Source organism: Bombus fervidus, chromosome 13 (assembly GCF_041682495.2).
Source record: "Bombus fervidus isolate BK054 chromosome 13, iyBomFerv1, whole genome shotgun sequence".
NCBI lineage: Eukaryota > Metazoa > Arthropoda > Insecta > Hymenoptera > Apidae > Bombus > Bombus fervidus.
Genome location: NC_091529.1, coordinates 7,344,538 through 7,366,731, shown reverse-complemented (window position 1 = coordinate 7,366,731; position 22,194 = coordinate 7,344,538). Strand labels below are relative to the sequence as shown.

At 36.7% G+C, this 22,194-nt stretch overlaps 1 protein-coding gene across 3 annotated transcripts in view; it reads right to left on the bottom strand.

The window, feature by feature from the left end:
* Nucleotides 1–285: 285 nt before the first annotated feature.
* Nucleotides 286–22,194, bottom strand: part of LOC139993853 (uncharacterized) — a 39,124-nt gene continuing 17,215 nt past the window's right edge. For all 3 annotated transcript variants that reach the window (XM_072015953.1, XM_072015950.1, XM_072015952.1), the window contains 6 exons: nucleotides 17,319–17,503; nucleotides 14,447–14,685; nucleotides 13,706–13,984; nucleotides 5,390–5,732; nucleotides 2,350–2,638; nucleotides 286–549 (listed from right to left, as the gene is read on the bottom strand). In XM_072015953.1, coding sequence (XP_071872054.1) covers nucleotides 331–549; nucleotides 2,350–2,638; nucleotides 5,390–5,732; nucleotides 13,706–13,984; nucleotides 14,447–14,685; nucleotides 17,319–17,503 — 1,554 coding nt within the window. In that variant the 3' untranslated portion in view covers nucleotides 286–330. The remainder of the gene's footprint in view (nucleotides 550–2,349; nucleotides 2,639–5,389; nucleotides 5,733–13,705; nucleotides 13,985–14,446; nucleotides 14,686–17,318; nucleotides 17,504–22,194) is intronic.

Here is a 22,194-nt window from a genome sequence, read left to right as displayed (position 1 = left end):
TTTTTAACAAGTTTCTATACTATAGAGCGAACAAAATTGTTCCTGAAAGGATTAATTAAACAGAGGAATCTAAAAAATGTTGCTATTTAAGAACAGAAGCTTCGAAAATACACCTAGATCTTTCTATAACGTATCACGTTTTCTAAAGAAATTCTCAACAAAATATCCTAATATGAAATCATAGTCATGAGGTTTATATTTGCTCCCCGTAATTACTACATTTAACGTCTTCACGAAGAATCGTCGAGGACGCTGGACAGCCGCGAATGGTACGATAACGATACGGTCGATTAATTAAATAATTTATTAGTTAACAACGAGCAAATCGACTCAGTACGGATGAAGGGCTGCTAGACCGAGTCTAGGCGGCTCTGCGTAGCTGTGTCGATATCGACCCGGTGTGGGCACAATTTCCAAGGGTGGCCTGGCGCTGTCGCGATCCAGACCTGGGTATCTCTCGTGTTCGGAGAGTTCCTGGTACGTGGTTGCCCTGGCACGCACTTTCTCGCGTATCTCTCGCACGTGTGCACGGTCACGGAAATCTCGAGCCTGTCGACAAAATTTTATGAAATAGAAATAATTGGCGAAAATGAAACAAGACGAGATGATTTAATGAACATACCTATTATGGATGTGATAAAGGTATAAACATTGACGATGTAATGCTAAATTATGTAGAAATATATAAAGTGATAGTAGGCATATGTAAATGTAACAGAAACAATTGGTAAAAGTTAAACAAGTTGATGATTTAATGAACATGCCTATTGTAGAAGTGATAATAAAGGTTTAAGCATCGACGACGTAAGGGTAAATTATGTAAAGATGTATAATAGCAGACATGCATAAATGTAAAAGATGTAATTGGCAGAAGTTGCACGAGTACATCTACAATTTAATGAAGATATTGTAGAAGTAGTAGTGAAGTGCAGTTACGTAGAAATGTATAATATAATCATAGACGTGCATAACATACATACATATAAGAGACGTAATTGATAGAAGACACATACGACTATAGTCTAGTGAAAATGTTGTAGAAGTGGTAGTGAAACTCAGTGGTATGAAAATGTGCAACGTAATAAGGCATGCACAGAATACATAAATGTAACAGATGTAATTGGTAGATGATGCGTTTATCGATGATAAAATATTGTTCAAATAGTAACAGGTTGATGACATAATGTCACATTGTGTAGGAATGCAAAACATAATTCGATCTTTTCCAATAACAAAAGTAATTGGTAAATAGAAGAAGTTAATGGTTTAATTCAATGCAAAATGAGAACCTTGACAGCTCAGATTGTGAAGAATTGGATGTTAATAATGTAACGATTACTACAATATATAATATAAGATGTTGGAATTTAATAAAACAAAGCACTGAATACTTCAATGTCGGTATAAAGTAGAAACTCGTAGATGTAGTAATACATATAGAATTGAAAGTGATTAACGGAGTATAATACTACACGTTTCTTAAAAAAGACATCAACTTGTCAATGAGTGACTGGCAATGACATTCTTCGCTATGGAAGTTCACAGTAATACGTTTTTCTTTTCACCCTACAAGCACAAACAGTGCTACGAGATAGGCTTGTACTAGAGAGCAGCATTATTTGCAGTAAAATTCACAAGCACACGACATAGTAGAAGAAGCAAGAAATCACGCAACTCCTTATCCACAGGACAAGCAATTAGCATTTCCATGCAAGATCACCACTAGTGGTCATAGAAAGTGCAAACCCAAATAAGAAAGTTTCAGACGACACTTGGAATCATGCAGTCGCAAAACCGAGAATCTTGGAATACATTTGTAAATCGAATCTAGAAAATATGAATATGAAGATTGCAGGAGAAAAATATGACAAACATAATTTTGTTGATTTTCTAATTTTAACGTCATTTTGTGATCAAAGAATAGTATGACATAGTTGAAAATGAATACCACCCCTTAGATCCAATATAAAAATACTAAGAGTAAGCAGTATTTTTAAAATTACGAAGGGGATATGTGTACCTACAGCATCTAATCAAACAAAAAGATAATTTTGGTAACATACACGATAACATATTGAATTTAAAAATCTTCTTTTATCTTAGAAAGAAGAATGTAACTTATCGTATTCTTCTTCTATAATCTTCGTATGTGAAACGAAAAATGTTGCATATTATGTCAATCCCCTATGATCTTCATATATTATAAACAAAACATATACAAAACATATTATGGAAATAATTCCAGATGATTTCTGACGATGAGATGACGATAACGAGTTTCAGGAATTTTTTGTGGCAGGAAACTCGAGGAACGGTCGAAGAGGAGGGCGTGGAATCAATGACCCTTACTTCTCTCGGATCAGCGACGTTCCTTTGATCTCGGAAGTCTCTACCAACGGTTGAGTTTTCGTAGAAGCTTCTCGGCCGAGGCCTCGAGACCTCTTGCTCCGGTGGGCGTTCCATCGCGTAATGATGGGTTCGCGGCCGTGGTCGGGCCCTGTAAGAAATATCGTTCTCTCGTTCCGATACCTCCGAATGATTCCGTCTGATCAGGTGTTCGTGGCCAGTCGTTGAACTGTTGCTCGCCGAATGCTGACGAGTAGATTGGTCCTCGTGGCTCTGCCTCGCTGACTCGACCCTATTACATAGAAAAATTCGTCACATATCAGAAAACATTAAATGATGATTAACATAAGTAGATCTTACCAAGTTTACTTTTATCTTCTTCGATAACAGATCTTTTAAACTCTTTGTTTTTTTAATTCCTTGAAGGAAACCGATATATGTTTATATGTACGTAAACGTTTGATTTAAACATGATTCCAAAAGATACGGTGATCGTAAATAATTTATCCAAGGAAAATTTAATTTTTCTTATTTTCAAGGTAATAGATATTGGAATTTAACATTCTTATTAATACTGCACTTTTAACCTGTTAGTATTTTTCTAACAACATGACTTAGCAACTTGTTACTTATTTGCTTTCCGTATGAACAATATAAAATATACAGGAGCTCCGACTTCAAAGCAAATTATATTGCAATCAGAACCTGTATTCATTGAATCGGAAGTAGAATTCGTGCAACAGGTTGTACTCGGTATTCTAAGGAGATGCAGATCGCATAGTCAGACACGCAACACACTCAGCAGTGTCATAAACACGCAGCAAACGTGCAGGGAAATTTTCACGTGACACTACGGATCTGTTGATCCGTAATCAAAGTCATGATGTTGATCATCTCCACAAATTGAAAAGTACAGAGAAATGAGGACGAATTTTTCGCTATTCCTGTGGCGACTAATGATCTTGTGAGAATAAAACATTTGTTTCTTGAATATTAATTGTACATTTATGTAATGAAATGAACAAATTAATAAAAAGTGGAGCTTATCAGGATCATTCGCAAGTTTTAATACTTCCACATTGATGGGAATTTTTAGCCTATTCTATTAAGTTCAGAGGCTAAGTAATCGAGTCTATTTAAATCAAATGGACAAGGTATCTGGAATTTTCTAGACACGTTTGGAAGAGCTCACAGAGTTATATCACTATGTGCCACTTCCGAATTTGTTCCACTTGCCATGTGCTACTTCTGGCAGTCACTTGTGAAATAAATCGATAGGGACGTTCATCAATTTCCCTGAACATCCTACAACGAACTTAAACTACAAACTAATAAATAGAATCCTAGATGAGTCACTTAGAAACCAAATTAACATACTATCCAATACATCCAATTTTCAACAATTTCTTAATACAAAATATATATATGTATGTGTGTGTGTGTTTGTATGATTAATAGACTGCAGATATTTATTGAAATTCATATTTTTATGAAATATAAACAGTGATTTGTTTCATCCAGTAAATAGTATAATATGTACTTATAGAAAATATCATATTCTTTCAAGCAACCTGTACATTGCAAATGTTTACACCTATGAATTTTCCATAGATGAGCAAACATCCGTAATCTAGTCGTTTAATAAACTGCGAGTATTTATCTATATTTTATAGCTTCAATGAAAGAAATAAAACCTAAGCAGAAATTTCTTTCGCCTATAAAGTATTACGATAAATACTCCACATTAAACATTTCATATGTTATTTGCATTCTGTTCATTTTTCACACTTACAAACCTCTCATAAATTTTCAAAAAAAAGTCCGCAGTCTAGTAATTAATGTCAAACCTTTCGAAAGCTAATGCTTTAACCTCGATAGAATTGAATCGTTTTATTTCTATTTAACTCGAATAGCCGTCGAGTGAAACGATAAGTTTCATAGAAATAAAGTTAGTAGGAAGTCAAGCAACACCATTGAAATATATTCTTCGTGCTCTGAATGAGAAGTTCGTTGGCTGGCATCAATGGACCGAGCTCCCATATAGATATATGTTATCTATGAGACAATCGTCGACTTTTCAGCTGCTATTTGCTCTGGAATCGCTCTCCAGCTGGTCGGGCAGCTTTTACTTGAGATTGACACCGGTGATTGCTGGCCCAAAACGAATGCCACCGGGGGAAAAAGCAAAGACAACCGCGTGGCCTTTTAAAACTAGTCTTTCTGGTCTGGGCACGAGAGAAAATGAGAAGAGGCCGGTCGAATCGGTCCCTCACAATGGAATCGGTGCAGATTCTTTGGATTAGAAAACGAATACGTCGAACTCGTTAAGATCCACGTTTGCCATAATGGCATTTGTGGTACTGAAAGCTGTTTCCAATTGATTCTGATCGCTATATATATATATGTACCTTGACTTTTTACTTTTTATTAGTGATACATCGTGTGTTTCTTAATTTCCAAGCACCCTATCAATAGTGTCTTTAAGAAAAAAAAGTATTTATGATTTTAAAATGTTTTAGAGGCATAAAGATATTACATGTATTTCAGTGATGGTATCTGGGTTATGTCATCTGTATTTCATAACAAGGAGTAGAACTGTCTTTTCACTGTCTTTTTCTTCATCTTTTTTTTTTAGTTATGGATAGCTTTAGCGCTTGTCAAACCAATGTAAATCTTCCTGATTTGCACGTCAACCACGCAGAAACTAATTTTAGTAACTTTATCGAGAAAATGTATTAATCTTGTTTTTCAAAGGTCAAGCACCAATAATACATGTACTGTGTACACAAACGAAGAAATGTGTAAAAGACAATTGATTCGGTTGATTTCTAAGCGATTCATGCATAAAACGAAATGGTTTTAACTGATAATATTAATTAAGAAGAATATCTGTACTTTTTAACGCTCCATTACATATTTCCTCTATTTAACTAATGAAATTTAATTGAAGGTAAAGATCAAAGGTTTGACTGCAGATAAAAAAATGAAGATAAAGTGTAGGAAAGTGGCGAAGAGAAGAAAGATCACGAAAATAGAGCCATACCTATGAGCAGGATGGCTGTCAACATCTCTCTGCCTTGAAAGGACAGGTCTAGAGATAGCCTCTCTCTCCATAGCTCGAAACATCTCCTTAGCATCCTGGAATCTTTCTCTAGGGCTAGTCACTTCACCAGGATTCATCCTCGGTTGATACTGAGGGCTAGGCGATCGTTGTCTAAACTCTGGTGCTCTACGACTTCTGTTACAACTTGGTGAAACACCTCTGTTCACTTGACTGGGCAATCTTTCAGGACTTCTCGGTAATCTTGGCAGCGTTAGACTCGTCCCAGTCGTTTCCGTCTCTGGCAAATAATCATTCTCTTCTGCTGGCACTCCCCAGTCGTCGTCTGAAATAAATCACAAATGATTAACATTCCTTTTTTCTTATATAGCAAGCTTATTTACAATCAATCTTCTATACACAGGACATAATAATTTTGTAAATAAATTAAAGAGACTATATTCTTGTACAGTTTTTATATAGATTACATTTTTAGGAATGAATTATACGTTATACCAAACATTTTGAAATTTCACCAACACTATACTGTACACGCTACTGGATTATGATGATTACAGCTGAGAATAATAATAGTGATTGAACAAGCTCTTCTCCTTTTGATGTATCTTATACGCACATATCCCTTATATCGTACAGGTGCGTTTCAAATGAGTCTATCGCTATAGAAAATGATTGACATCGTTTCAAGGATTAATCACTCCGCCATGAATCCTTCGTTCTACAAAGTAGAAAGCTACGATTGAACAATGGATCAGCTAAAAACACGAGGATAGAAGAAGAAGAATCGAGAGAGTCCTCGGTAAGAGTCTCAATTTCTCTTTTATCAAGCAACCTGTCGCTTGGCCAAGAAAAGGGAGAAGAAACAGAAGAAAAAGATCAACGCGTGTCTCTTTCTCAGATCTGTTCGTAGAGGTCAGGAAGGTTTGAAAAGAAGCTGGAAAAGACACGAAGGCAACGTGTGACGTCGAGACGAGGCCGAAAGAGGAGGCAGGCTAACAGCTGCCTCAGGCTGTGGGCCGAGAATGCGGAACTTTATTCCGCTGTTGTGTGTGACCTCCCACGAGGTCGATTTGCACGCGAATTCATCAACAGTCGGTGGATTGGTACACGTTCATATCGATCCTCGTCATTATCTTTCGATACACGATGACGTTTATTAACCTTTTTTTTATATCTTTGTCTCGCTTTACTTTCACCAAAAAAAAACTCAATCCAACTCAATCTTATATTTTTCTAACGTTAAAAAATCTCTTCAGTTTGAACGAAATATAACAAAAGACTTATGGATATACGTGATTGAAATGATTCTCTGTTTCAATTTTATGTCATACACCTTCTTAGGACATTTCAAATTCTTTTTGTTTGCTAAAACGAAAGCAGGATTGAAATATATATGTAAAAATTCGAGGATCGTAGCATAGTTAATATCTAAAAAAAAAACATCTTTAGTGTAAACTTTAAATGAAGAAATTTGACGCGTGTCGATAACAATTCTCTTGTAGTTTTCTTAAATTTAAGAAACTGTCTAACGATACAGAAGTACGATTCGGTCGAAAATGATCAAAGGGCATAACAGAACACAGGTTAAATAAGAAAGGACGCGAGAAGGCGAACGTTCATGGAAATCAGCCTTTCGAGAGCTAACGTTTTGCGCAATACACCGTGCAGACGCGAATGCCGCACCAGGTAAAAGTTAAAAGGCAAAGAGCCTGAGATTCTTCTGAATATCATCGACGATCCTTGGGATCCTGAGAAGAGGTTTCAACTATAGTTTTACGCGTTCTATAGGCTTGATTGCTTTTTCTCGGTCGTTCTGGTGTTCATGAGTAATTGAATGAGAAAGTGGATTGTCTTTAAAGAAAAAAGGGATTAGATTTTATATTGAAATTGAGTGGATAGGAAATGTTGTCGATTTGTAAAGCATACTAAGCACTAATGGTAAGACTGATTAAAAAGAAAGAGTAAAATGATTAATTTATAAAATGAATTAAACGCTGAAAGCAACTTATTCTTTAATGCTTGAAATTTCTACAGCAATCTAATTTATAACTCTAACATATAATTAACTGTATAATTAGAAGTTTCTTTAGACAAAATATCCTATATAAAGGACGATTATCCAACTACAAACCCCTTTGGAAAAATGTTCTACTTAACTTCCTGCACAAAAAATACAATTAGTCAATCAGAAACCCCAAACAATGATTACTTAAACGAAAAGTCCATTTTTCATTAGACCAATCGCTAGACCGTGTAGTTTTATGTCTACTACTTTACAAGCAATCTTAAATTAAGAATTTAAGTAGATATTTTATACTTTCTGCAATGTTGCACCTTTCAGTCTGCCATAAAATCTGCGATCTACCAATCATCCATTAAGGTCTATATCAAAAGTACACGCGACGAAGTAACACTTCGAGCATAAAGTAGCTACCGAACGTGGCGATAAATTAATCGTCCTAATCGACGGTCGGAATCTGGCAAGCACAGGATAGTTTTGCGCGATGCATCAGCGCGCGAGAAACAGCGATACAGTGATCGCGGATCGTGAGCAAAGTGTGCCAGATCGCGAACAAGCGAGAAGCGCCGCTTATATGGAGATACGAACGTGGAAATCGTGATCGAGCCGTGTCCCCGAGACACCTGTTGCGAAACGGGTTCCTTCGTGCCGCGTAAAACACCAATGATATAACGAGCCGAACTATTTTCCTAGACAGGCATCAACGTTTCCTTCTTTGTCGTCTTTTGATTTTAACACATCCGCGATAAACTTTTGGGATCACCGTGTGCCCCGTAGAAGTGAAAGATTTAAAGAAGGAAGTGAATTGAGAATTCTGTTGTCTTAAGAAATTATTTCATCAAGTATCCACCGTGACGGATAAAGAAAAATTTAGGAAATGGATTTACATTTAATAGGAGCAGTGAACGAATATAATACGCAGATGACTGTTATCAACATGGTAATAAATTTTTGGCATAGAAGTTACTAGAGCTCATAGTGTAGCAATTTTAAATATCCTTTTATTCGCCACTGTATATAATAACGAGGAAAATTATAAACATTATTTTAAATTAACAGAAGACTCGGTATATGTATGTAAATTAATTTCTTCGTCGACAGCGTACATAATGATGTGTAGATAATGACATAGTTCTTAATAAAGTTATCTTGATTTCTACTACTGGCGCAAATCTATTTTGTTTTAAAGTAAACTTCCGCGTTTAACAATCCAACGACGCTTTAGGGACAATTCCCTAGAGCACGAATCGTACTTTTCGAGTACGATTTGTAAAGATTTCGAGCTCATAGAGAAAGTATTAAAAGGCTGTGTGTATTAAGGTCGTCGTAAAAAGATTAAATGGAGCCGAAAATCCAGGAAAGATTAATAGCGAGTGTCCATAAAAACTGACGTTGGTGAAAAGCGGCTTTAGTCGGTCAGTGGCACGTTCGGCTAGAAAACATCGGTGCTCAATGAAAAATCGCATAATTATCTAAGCAGCTGATGTATGCTCGCTTTAAGGTCGTAAATCTGCCAAATGACTTCCGATCCATTCGCGATTTAATTGCATGGGACCAAAAAACAACTGCACCTGGACAGATTTCAAACCATAATATTCGAAATTTATTTCTTTCTAGTCATTCGAGCTCCGCAGAATGCAAATTGCACAGGAATAACGAACGACTGTCTCGTATCTCGGAATTAAAATTTCTAATTGGGATTTATGGGTATTCGTTGATTTAATTCCACGCTCGTTAATACAAATTGGCTGAATTAATTCAAATTAAAAATCACACTTCGATAATATTTAGTTTCGTAGACTCGCAGAAATACCAATTAAAAAACCTTTCAAATTGATTGAAGTCAGAGACCATTCATTCTGTACATTCTAATTTCCAATCGAAGCAATTCAATTCGACGAGCTATATAAATATATAACTAATCTATTTAAAACACTTCGTTTAATGAATTCGTTTAATTCAAATTATAAAACACGCTTCATTAACATACTATAGATAGGACTGACAAATGACAGTGATCGAAGAAACGCTATTTAGAAATCTACCGAAGAGATCTGATTGAAACACCAGTGAGGAACTTCCTAAAAAACTTAATTTAAAATCCAATTTAGAAACCTCCTAATGTAACATAATCGAAAATCCACTTACAAACCGCCTAAATTAACTTCGTAACTTTTTTCGTAAGTTTCAAATACCAATCTCCTCAACCTCGACACTCTCCATTTCCAAATGCCCATCAAAACAATCTAACGCAACAAACTAAAAAAAAAAGCATCTGCCAGTTAACACTCATGATTCCAATCCTGTCTGTCATCGATCAAACATTCTTCTAAGTCCTCTCCGACTCAAACATAATTTACAACACATCGACTGTCTCAACAGTGCAGGTGTTCAGGAGATAACCCTAGTCGGACGACAGACGTCGAATTAGCGGAACAGATACACTCCGGCTGGAACGCGTGTAGCGATTCCGGTAGCGGCGTCTGGACATCAGGGCCTGGTGTCGAAGCAGCTCGATTTTTGCCCGGTTGCGGCTGCCTGCGGAGCTCGGGGAAGATGTATGCGTGTACCCGTAGGCTGGTACCTGCCGCTGACACGACGTCCTAACGGTATTCCTTCGACTGTAACAGGTGCCCAATACCAACGTCCTCTTCGTGCACGTAGTTAAAACACGGAGCTCGGTCAGCACCGACACACGACCACAAAAACAACCTGGTTCCTCTGTCTTCTTCTTCTTCTTCTTCTTCTTGTTTTCTTTTTTTTTTTCTCTCGTGTTTTTTTTTCTTCTCTCTTTCATTGGCTTCCTTCGTTCGCGAAATTTATTCGTTTATTCGTTATATAGGTCAGTCGTCCGTTAAAAACGTGTTTCACGGTGAGATGGGGAACGCGGCACGCCTTAACAACGACCGCCGACTGACTTTGAAGTTTCAATCCCTGAGCGAGTGGAGAGGCCCTCTTTAATCCTGTTTTATCGCCGATTAAAGGCAACCTGCGGGAACTTGCCACGTTTCGACCAACGCGACGTTGTTTTTTCTTAGGAATCACGTTTTTGAATATAGGTAGTGTTCCGCCAGGTAATAGCAGGTTTAAGTAGCTTGCGCCGCTATGTGGTCAGACAAGTTTCAGCCATTCCTCTTTATTACCTTTCATTTGTTTTTGATTATCCCAATCTTTTTACCTCGTTTTCGTTTTATGTAAGATGTCCAAGAATCGGATGGGTTAATTTGCTTTTTGTCAATTTTCAGTTATTCTTCTTCCGACCATTCCTGCATAAGTAGGTGTATAAGTAGATTGTATAGGCAGATTTTTCGACATTTTTGAAACTCTACTGACAGGTATTTCAAACAAGTACAAATCTGCTATTAAATAGTCCCTCTCCTTTATTATCAAAAGATCGCCGAATGACATAAATAACAAACAATTATCTCTTAAAAAACTACAACAAAAATGAATGAGAAATCTCGCTACTGCATTCCAAACTTAATCCTGCTACGTTTCTTCGGTCATCTTCGAATCAATTATATTTTTTTAACAAAGAAAAATATTAATAACAAGTATTATCGGTTTGGACGAAATATAAATCTCATTGGTACTACATAATTTACTATGATTTACTATGATTTCTTGTTTCAATTCTACGTTAAGCGTCTTGAAATATTACGAATTCTTTTTATTCGCCAAAGCGAGTGCAATATTGAAATACAAAAATTCGAGGAGCGTAGGAAGCGTTAATAAATCGAGAAGGACGGGACAATGCAAAATTCCGAGAAACGTTTCGAAAATCGAAACTTTCTTCGACGAAGGCGTATTCGTTTAGCGATTCGTCGGGATAAAATTCCGAAGGAGAATCGTCGTCGAGCGATCGAAGTGAAAGCAGACGAGAGGATTGGCGATATTAGAGGCGCGTTTGCATTCAGCTCGAGGAGCAATGACGCGAAGAGAGAAAAATCGAGGAGGGATGACGACGACGACGACGACGACGACGAGGAACGTACGAAGAAACGATTTTTCGTAGCTCGACGAGAAACTGGGTTACCGGGTCGCCTTCCGCCCGGTTTTCTACGAGCGCCGATAAGATTCGAGGCGGAACGTACACGCGCGGCCACCTGTTCAACCCGGTAGAAAGCGTCCAAATTTTTGTCATCGTCACGAATCTCCAACGCAATGTTGCTTCTCTTTTTTTTTTTCGTATTTCAAGTTCGACCACGTTTCTTTCATTGCGCTCGAAATTTCAGAGAAAGTTCACTTTTTACGTGTATCATCCACGTTTTACGAAAGTTTTTTTTAGAATTTTATAGCTTCGGTTTTTAGCTTTGAAGTTTACCGACGTCTCTTTTTCTTCGGGAAGTAACAAAAAAGGTTGGAATAAACTTCTAACACGGTGAATATGAAATAAACGATGATTATATTTACTCTGAATTATCCGATTATATCACATTTGTCTGTGATTTGCTATAATCCATCTAATTGAACATTAATGATATTGTTATAAGAAAGAGAACAGTAAATAGCCAAACTTTTTTATCGAAAGTACAAATATTTTTCTTCTAAATTGTTTACTCTCCTAGTATCATGAAATAACATTTCTGTACACAAATATCATTTCCGTCATTTTATCTGATAAATTATTTGGTCTTGAGGCTAAGACGTATTTCTTTCATCTGAATCTTAACTTAAAAAATATTATATAATATTGTTTATTTCGACAGTTACAGTCTTTGCTTGTACATGAACCATATCTTCGTATAACTGGTTCGTTTCATTTTTATCTATCGTATGTAAAAATGTTCCTTTCTAATAATAATGTGATACTACGAGGAAAAACGATAACAGAAATACATTTATCATGCCTTTTCCTGTAATCTTTATATGTAATTAAAGTTAGTAAAAAGCATGACGAACTTCTTCCAGGATTTAATATCGCGGAAGAGCAACTGCGTCGTGGTTCATCAGTTTTCGTGAAGGAGAAGGATCACGGGATCGTTTCCCGAGCGGGACCAGGAAAACAAGAAGCGGAGACTTTCACTTTCGTGCAGCATCAACCAACAGTACGCGCGATCGTTTAGCGGGCGTAATGGCGCGTTCAGCAAGATCGCCTAATTTCCCAGGAAAACACTTCAACCGCTTTCCACTTGGCAGTTAGACGACAATCGTGTGTAATTGCTCTTGCATTCTTGTTTCTTTACGATGCTATTGAATCTTTTCATTCAAGGGAATGAACGATGGTATTGTGTACGGCTGTGAAAGCTTCTTCTCATTGAATATTATCAAAAAATATTGGAATTTCAGGTTTCTCGGATTAAAAAATTGGCCAAAATTCGAGGAGAACAATTCTCACGGTGTGGGTTGATCTTTTTATTAAAACGATACAAATATTTACAAAAAAAAACACTACTATTGCTTTGATAGGTTTTACCAAAGTAAACTAGACTCGTTTGAATGGCTACGTGTCGCTGACACCGTGAAGTCACGGTGAACAACGAGTTTACTCGCGCTTTTCATTCACAATAAATTTCACACTTGCTCAGCATGACTATCGAATCGCCGCGAGAACGTAACGCCTCCGTGCTGTCGTAATTTCCCCTCTTTCGCGCTATTTAGCTTGGCGTTTCGTTACGGAATCCGTTTCGATGTTTCGCGTGACATCATTCTCGTGAGTCCCGCGATAAATCCACGACGATAAACTCGAATGAGTTTCGTGGAATGAAATTCGAATGAGTTCCGTGGAATGAAATTCGGAAAGGATGTCAAAATATGAAAGTAAAAATTCAGAGCACACAAATGGCATAGAAGCTTCTATTGGGAGACGAAATAAAAAAATAGAAATCCGAGAAGGAGAAAACGAGGAAAATGTCGGAGGGAAATTCACCACGATAAATCCACTGTAAGTCCGAGTGCATTTCGTGGAATGAAATCCGCAAAGAAGAGCACGATACGAATGAAAGTTCGTGTTGGCACGTCGAAGAATAAAAATAAAAGTTCGACAGGAACGAAAAGAGTTAGAGCTTCTATTGGCAGTCGAAATATAAAAATAGAAATTCCCGTTAGAGAAAACGAGAAGAATGGTATAATCTTCTTACCGGAGGAAAATTCCGAATACTTTTCGTGGGACGAAATTCGATAAGAATGGAAGCTCGTATTGGGACGTCAAAGAATGAGAATAAAAGTTCGAAGGGAACAAGAAGAATAAAAATTTGTATTGACGGCGGTCGACGTATAAAAATAAGAATTTCAGAAGAAAAAAAAGAAAAGAATGGAAGCTGGCATGATTGACTTACCGGAGGAAGAATCTCTAGAAGGTCTGGAGGGTCTGGGGCCCAAAGGATGATGACTCTGATAAGGTGGAGGTGTAGCAGCGCTGTCCGAGCCTATTCCGCTGCTCGCCGCGCTCCTCGTGCCACCTCTGTCAACCGTAGTACTACCGCCTACGATCGTTTGATTCAGACAACGCCTGAATTCTATTCCAGCCAGATTGCCCCGGTGTCGGTGCACCGTATCGTAATCCCGCGGAGGCAGCAAAATCGGACCCACGTCATTGTCCCCTGAGTTGCCTCTGCCTGAAAAGGAATAAGCCGTGTCTCGCGCTCATCTCCCTCATACCAAGCAGCTTTAACCAAGCTGTCATCGATATTCCTACTTGTACCCATGTTTGTATCTTTTCTCATATCTGTAGTGCCTCAAGGTATTTCAACACACAGCACAGAAAATTTCTATTTATAGGTATATTATGTGTATTATAGAATATAATGTTTTATTCATATATCTTACAAAATACCATACAAATCTTTAGAAATGTAGCGTAGATTTACAAAATTTCTATGAAAAATAACGAATTGGTCGTTCTGACCACTCTGCTAGTTCTAGTGTTAAATTTCACGACACAAATATAATTGTATTTTTGTCTAATAAAATGAAGTTCTAATTTAGAAATGTATTCACTATTGTATTCGTCGTTCGAATAGAGATTTTTGTAATTTAAATAATTTAATGGTAGAAATTACTTTTAAAGAAATATTTACCCAGTTTGGCACGCAATTCCGCAGCCAAAGACTCGTATATCGTGGTAGTTTGCACGGTATCGTGTCTAAGTTCGCCACTACCCTCCGATGACTCTGATTCTCTGGTGCTCCTACCGTCGCTACCTAAATTGCTACGAGCTCTGCCTTCCAGCGAGTTCACCCTTGCCAAATTGTCGGTGTGTGATGCCAATGCTTTCAACTGGCCACCCAATAATTCCGCTGTCTCAACCGAGTCGCATCTAAAGTTACAAGAATCAAATCCACGCGTAAGAACAACGTATGTGAGGAAAGTTCTTTTATTAATTTAAAGCTTATTAATTTAACTAGGATTGCAATCAAATTTTTAATTAAATTCAGTTTCTCAAATTTTGTCAACACTTGTGTCAGTGTCTAAAAGCTTTCAATGTCATTCAATAGCCATTAATTTATAAATTAACATTCTTTTCTGTCTGTTTATACTTAACGACTAGTTATGACCTAATAGGTAGGCAGATTGATGTTTTGCAGAGAATCTGGTTATTGTCGTAAATATTCATTTTTATGTATTTGCCACGCCGAGATGTTATCTTCATTGATTGCGTGTTTTATGTAAATTGAATGTTTTATGTAATCATCATATCAAATTGTTGTGTAAATTCTATTCACCTCCTCGTTCATATGAGTAAGCTATGTAAGCTTATGATAAATATGTAAACATAATATAAATCTTAATACATGCGGACCAAAAGCATTAAATAATTTTCAACAAAAATGTAAAGTTACTTTTTAACGATAAATTTACAGGTTTTTACAAAAGTCTAATGCAATATCTAGATAGATGAATGTTGTAAATTGAATTTGTAGATAAACTCTGGCAGGAATCTGATATTTACCTCCTATGTGGGTACTCGGATAACCTGATTATTATTGAATATACACGCGTAGAGCTAATTATTTTAACTTGCGATTTCATCAATTTTCTAGTAACAGAATTTTTCATTTATTTCAAGTAGACATCGGTAAGAAGGATAAAGAGAATTCATGACCTTTTTTCAAACTTTACAAGTTCAAAGACCAAAGTACTACAGAAAGCAACTTGGTAATTTTGTTAAAATTCGAAGAAAGATTTTATAAACTGCACGATTTCCTTACAATTCTACAAGTTCGAGAACCAAAGTACTAGAAGGCTCAACCTCGTGATCAAGACAAATATCGACTTATTTTCCTATTTCTCACACCAGAGCAGAGGTCGCCTTTTAATTTCTAAGCAACCGCCATTGAAACCATAGTCTCCGCGATCGATGACCTTTTATTATTTTCCATGAACTCGGCAAGAAATCGCGGCCAACGAACGATCGCATGCCTCGAAACGAGCCGCGTTCCCGAATGAACCATTTACCTGGTTTCGATCGAAACAGTCGATTCATGAATTCAATGGCGATGTTGTATAATCCGCGGTTCCATTACGTATCAGGAAATCATTGTACCATATGGAAGAGAAGAAAAGAAAAAAGAAACGAGCTCTTCTCACGGGATAAAAATACAGTAATCTTGTTTTCAATGGCAAGGCTGTTCCTCTATAGCGCCAATGGGATTAGCATGTGCGAACATTGGCTTCTGAGCGTTATTAGTAACCCGTTACAATCGCGTAGATCGTTAATTAGCGAACGCCTTGAGCTAACAAAATGGTCACAGTGGCTGCCAGAAGTTTTTTTTTTATCAGAGTGTAGTTTCTAAGACTCTCGCGAGCCAAATCGATTTAATCCACATTTTATAAATTTCTCAATTTAATTGCGAGTACGCGATCAGTATCTATTTCATTTTCCAAAAAGTTGGCATTTTACGTTCACCGTACTTACTGGCGCTAGGTTAGCCGAGTTAACGAGGTTGTGGCCGGAAATTAACGCATTTCGAACGATCTCACGGAATCGGTAACGCGGTCGTTTGCCGGATAATTATCTGTTAATTGGTACTAATGCGATCAAATTGTGCGAACTGGTCGTTTCTCGCGGTTCTATTTAATTAGAGATTCGTGGTAAGTTATGATAATAAATATCAAAGATCTCTACGAGGGAAAAAGAGAGCGTCGAAAAATACTGTTTTACTGCCTCAGGGCCGCCCTGGTTCATCGTTTTATTCCGTTATTAACTGTACGTTAGGACGAAAATTCAAACTTGATTCAGACTGGCGGTCACGGTACGGTCAGATCTTCGTTTGACTTGACCGAACCGCCTATTGCGAATGCTTTCATTGGATTACGCGTAAGCGATTTCAAAAGATGCCTGACTTAATCTTTTACTTAATGTCCAATTTAAATTTATGGTAGTTGAATTTACAATAATTATCTGAACTTCTATTGTATGAACTACTGATTCTCCAGTGAACTCGGACTGTTTCAGACAGAGAATTTTATACTAAAATTATTTCAATCATTGAACTTCTATCGTACAGACTACTTTTATCCTTCAATAAGTTCAAATAAACGAAGTTCCATTGTAGTATTATTTTAACCCTGCTGCGTCCTTTCAATCATTTTTTCATTACATTTTGTTGATACTAAAAAGTATGTCAGCACTGATAAAAAATTTTACCGTATGGTTTCTCGTTTCAATTTTGTACTAAACGTTCTTCTAAAATATTAATTAAACCAGAGCGAATTGCACTTTGAATATTTCGCGAGCTGCACAATTTTTCTACAATTCTCTTACTTCATCTTTACTTCTGTTTCATGAGTCGTTTTGGTTCTTTGTTTCTTAAAGAATACTTGACGAATAGAGCAACACCTGAATTGCTAAAACGAGCAACAATGAAATATAAAAATTTGAGGATCGCAGTAGGGTTAATTATGCAAGCTGGTTGAAAATATGATTCTTAAAAGCGTGTATATAGTAACCTGTAGGCGTGCACGTGGACAGGATTATTGGTGGCCGGATTTGGAAGCAGAAGAGTGGCGGCGACGACGTCCTCTCGTTGTACCGCAGCGAGTACAGCGTGTCCTGGCACTAAATGCTTCACGGCCGACCTCGTCGAACCGCCCGGATGGACCGTCTGTATAATCTTCAGGCCTTTGTTGCTCACCTGACAATCGTAAAACGTGGACGATCAGCTGGTCGCCGCTTTAATAGCAGGTACACGTTTAACGGTGGTTTAACGCGCACTCGACGTAGCCTCGACGATGAGTTACGCGGCCACGGAAACGCGCCATTGTTGCGTACTAAAATGCAAATCGACCGATGGATACATTATACCAGCGAGGATCGTGCTACTTTGATGGCTGTAACGCATCGGCGGACCGAGCTTTAATGAACGTTAACGTCGCCTCGATTTTCTGCCTTAAAAGGAAACGGAATGCCGAGAGAACGTTGCAACCATTTTTGCATTTTTTCGTTCTAGAGTTATGATCTTGGAGATTTTTTATCTATTTTTTATTTTGATTTTTATTTGACTCGATAAACTCACGTTCTTTCAATTCTTCGTCTTTCAACGAAGCTTTAAAGACACTTTTATATTTACAGTTTCAATCAACCTGAATTCCTGTTGACAAATGCAATTGTACTTCAAATCTTTCGCAAGTTGCGAGATTTTCCTCCACTTCTTGCGATTCTTATCCTATTTTTAAGTCTTCAAATTATTCTGGTTTACGAGCTGCTTTAATCCTACGTTTCACAAAGAATAATTTCACACGTGTTTGTACTTATGTTTACATCTATACGTTGTTCGTTTACATCTAAATAGTTACCACTAAAATTTGGTAAATTACGTAGAATAATTCATTTTCTTTTTTTTTTTTTTATTATCACAATGTAATTATAACAGTCTCTCTGTGGAATCTATTGGTAGTTCAAATATGTATAGTATCGACATGTGCGAAGAAGAACCTCAATGAGGAGAGTGTCTCCTTTTCCTATTGCTGTAGTCTAATATAGTTATTTATAGACGTTTGATAATTGACATTTGCATCTACGTTGTCAAGGTCCAATTCGATTTATAATTTACATCTACAGATACAGTTAGCTCCGCGCTCATAAAAGTACAAATACACTTGAATCTTGCAGTTACAGTTATAACTTGTACTCGAGCATATAATTATCTACTAATGCGTATTGCTGATGTATTATTACTGATATGCTGCTGAATTATTTTTTAATTGGTATACTATTACTAATGTACTACTAAATTTTGAAAATAGTTACAAGCATACTCTGATTATTTTACAATAATATCGAAGAAGAAATGCTTTCCCTATAACAATACCATGTTCTGCATGTTATTTGCTGCTGCGTAAAAATGCAATTTCCTTTTGGAAAGCATATAATAACAGCGTAACGATGAAAGCGAACACGATAGTTCAAGAAAAAAAAAAAATGGACTTTCTCTACTTTACGATCACGCTCTTAGGAATGTGCGTACGAGCATATCGATGATTATTGCTCGCCCCAAGGTGCTGAAATTACCAGCAACGCCGTTTTATTAGCGGCCATGAAGATCCATTAAAAAGTCGATGAGTAACCTGATGAGTAACTGATTTTCGACATGGGTCGGTCGTAAACACGATATGCTTTTGGTCAGAAACATAAGTTGTTTCTATCGACGCAAAATCTCTCTGAGAAATTCGAATCTCATTCAAATTAAAGTCTCCTTCTAGGAAGATGTCTAGAAGCATAGAAATTCGTGAAGATCTTCTAAAAATGCATCAACTGCAACAAATTGTTCCATATGGATGAATTATATCATTTCCTATATTTAGAAAAGTCCATCAGGGAGAGAGTTCACGAACTACAAAAAAATTTCTCGAGTGTCAATTCCTGACTCTTATCGATTCTTACAATCAACTTTTCATTTCAGAAGTCTAAAAAATATAGAATATAAAAAAAAATATTTGAGATCAGAAACATTGCTATGTTAAAAATATATCAACTTAAGGAAATTGTTTGATATTGAAACAATGTTATATTCAAACGTCCATTAGCTCGCAATTTTCAAGAATCTTCCTGGAATTTATTTCTCTATTGCGATTTATTGCCAGAATTAAACCTTCCTTTTAGAAACTATCTGAAAAAGTTGCAAATTGTTAAAAAGATATTGCTTCAGGTTGAAAACTTTGCGATATTCACATTGAGGTATTAAAATACCCGATGTATTCTGAAAAAATCCATTACCACACGCGATTACTAAGAAATTTTCTCAAGCATTTTTGCCCATACGCCGAACAACTCTGCTCGCAGTTGGAGTGGCAAGAAAATTACAAAATCCAATTCCGAAGCGAACATCGTAACAGATGCACGAACAATAATCAGCGCTGTCCTCGCGTCTGTGGTTTCGGCGAGATCGGGCAAGGAGAAAATGACGCGGGCAATTTTCGTCGGCCGCGAAGACTGTTCATTACAGCTGACGCGAGTCTCCATCGCGAAAATTCGGCGCGTTAAAATATTCTCAAGGCGAGCGATCTCTCGCAACGACCTGGCAATTACACTTGCACAACAATTAGGGGGGCCTCGCGTAATTTCGCAACAATCTTTTTCTTTCCTTTTTCTTTCTTCTCGCGCCCATTCCTTCTCTCTGTTCCTTGTAAAACGTGCCCGCGGCGAATTAACACGCCGCCTAAATCTACGCAGAACGACGCCCATTAAGATTGAACGCGTCGATAAGAAGAACACCTTTGTTTTCCAGGCGATAAAGCTTCGAGAAGCTTGCCGGTACCTAAACGCGCAATAAATCACCCAACGATAAGCTTCTCGGACGCGAGATACACTTTTTTATGACGACACCTGTTAAATTCTATGATTCAGATCTTTATAAAGACTTTTTGTCGGTTTATGAGGTCCACCATGATTATAGGATTTTTGTTTTTTTGTTGAGCAGAGGACGATGATAATAATCTGTTTTTACATTTCTCTAAGTTCCTAAAAGAAATTACTAATATCCTTTGTGAATAAGAAATACGAATCATAAAGGTTTCTTTCGGATTCTCGAATCGCAGTTAATTGGATGTTTTAGTAAATAAAAAAAATAACTTCGTCGATTTTGGGAAGTCTACCATGATTATATTTTATACTGTTCAAAGGGAAGTAATAACAGTGACTTTCCCCTAAATTCCTCTTTTATGCAAAAAATTGTTAATACCATAATTATATTTTATACTGTTCAAAGGGAAGTAATAATATTGACTTTCCCCTAAATTCCTCTTTTATGCAAAAAATTGTTAATACTCTTTGCGAACAAGAAATACGGATCATAAGGGTTTTTCACACTCTTAGATTGCAGTTAACTGTATATTTTAGTAGATGAAAAAACAACTTCTTCGGTTTTGAGAAGTCTACTATGACGATTATACATTTTTGTCTGTGCAGAAGGAAGTAATAATAACTTCTTCCACAGGTTCCCTAAATTTTTGCAAAAAATTCTTAATACTCTTTGTGAACAAGAAATACGAATCATAAAGGTTTTTTAGATTCTTCAACTGTAGCTAACTGGATCTTCTGATAAATAAAGAAATAAAAGACGACTCAAAGACGATCATTCATCGTGGACTTCGTACGGACGAGGAAGACAAGACCAATTTGGTAAGGAACGAAGAATAACGAGGTGATTTTAAAATCGACATGCAACCCCTTTCAGTAAATTTCGATTGACATGCAACGGGAATGTCGAGCAACATGCCAGCTTAACGGTCACGGGACAATTTCGGTGTCATCCATTTATTTTCTCTTTCCCATATTGAACGCGCCGGATGTATTAGCGGCGTGCTCGTTTTTGCTAACATTCGGGTCAACGAATCATTTATTGCGCTTATCTAATTAATCTGGCTCAATGAAACCACTTATTAATGTCTTTATATATAACTGGATCTTTCAGCCTGAGAAATGTTTTGACAAGTCTAACTTCTAATGTTTTTTATTTACATCTGTGTATAGATGCTACTGATACACCCACAGCAGTGGTTCAGCACTAAACGTAAACATTTTTTATAAATATATTGTGTGTATTATGCAAAACTTTCTGAAATTCTATTAGCACTGTAATTACATCTGACTATTACGATTAGTGCAGGAAACTTGAAACCAATCTGAAAATGAATATAGCAGTTACAAAATTTTTAATACAAATATGAACATCATATATGTAGTAAAAAATTAGTATACAATATCGAAGTTTATTTTAAAATTGAATTATTGGCAATTTAAATGTTTTTGGGATCCTTGTAAACTTTACACTTGCGCCAAATATCTTGTAGCTTCTACGTAAATTTTCAGATTTCTTTCAAACTTTATATAATTATGATAATCGAGTCCCATAAGAGCATTAATGAAATGAAATATACGCAATATATTAAGAAAACGAATCTGTAAGTGTTCGAATACATTCATAAGCCAGTCAGTGTATTTAATTCTGGCTAAACGAAATAAGAAGATACACCTGAGGAAACTATCGATTCTATTGAAAGTTCAACGAAAGTTCACACGAATGATTTATAGCGGGGGCGAAGAAGAATCGCTTGACATCGTTCCAGGAACTTTTCTAACTTTCTGATGCAACAATTGCTCGTGGCACGTTTTCGTAACAACAAAATCTAGGTTTCGGGGGAATCAAGGAACGAAACTTTCCTAGAAACAACACGAAACGAATTTTAAGAGACCACATTAAATTCTATATACACTATCTCTCATAAATATCCGGATACTTTCATCAATTTCTAGTAACAGTATGTAGATTTCATCAAAGTATAGGAATTAACGATGAATCATTAATTAGAGGCAACATGTACTCTG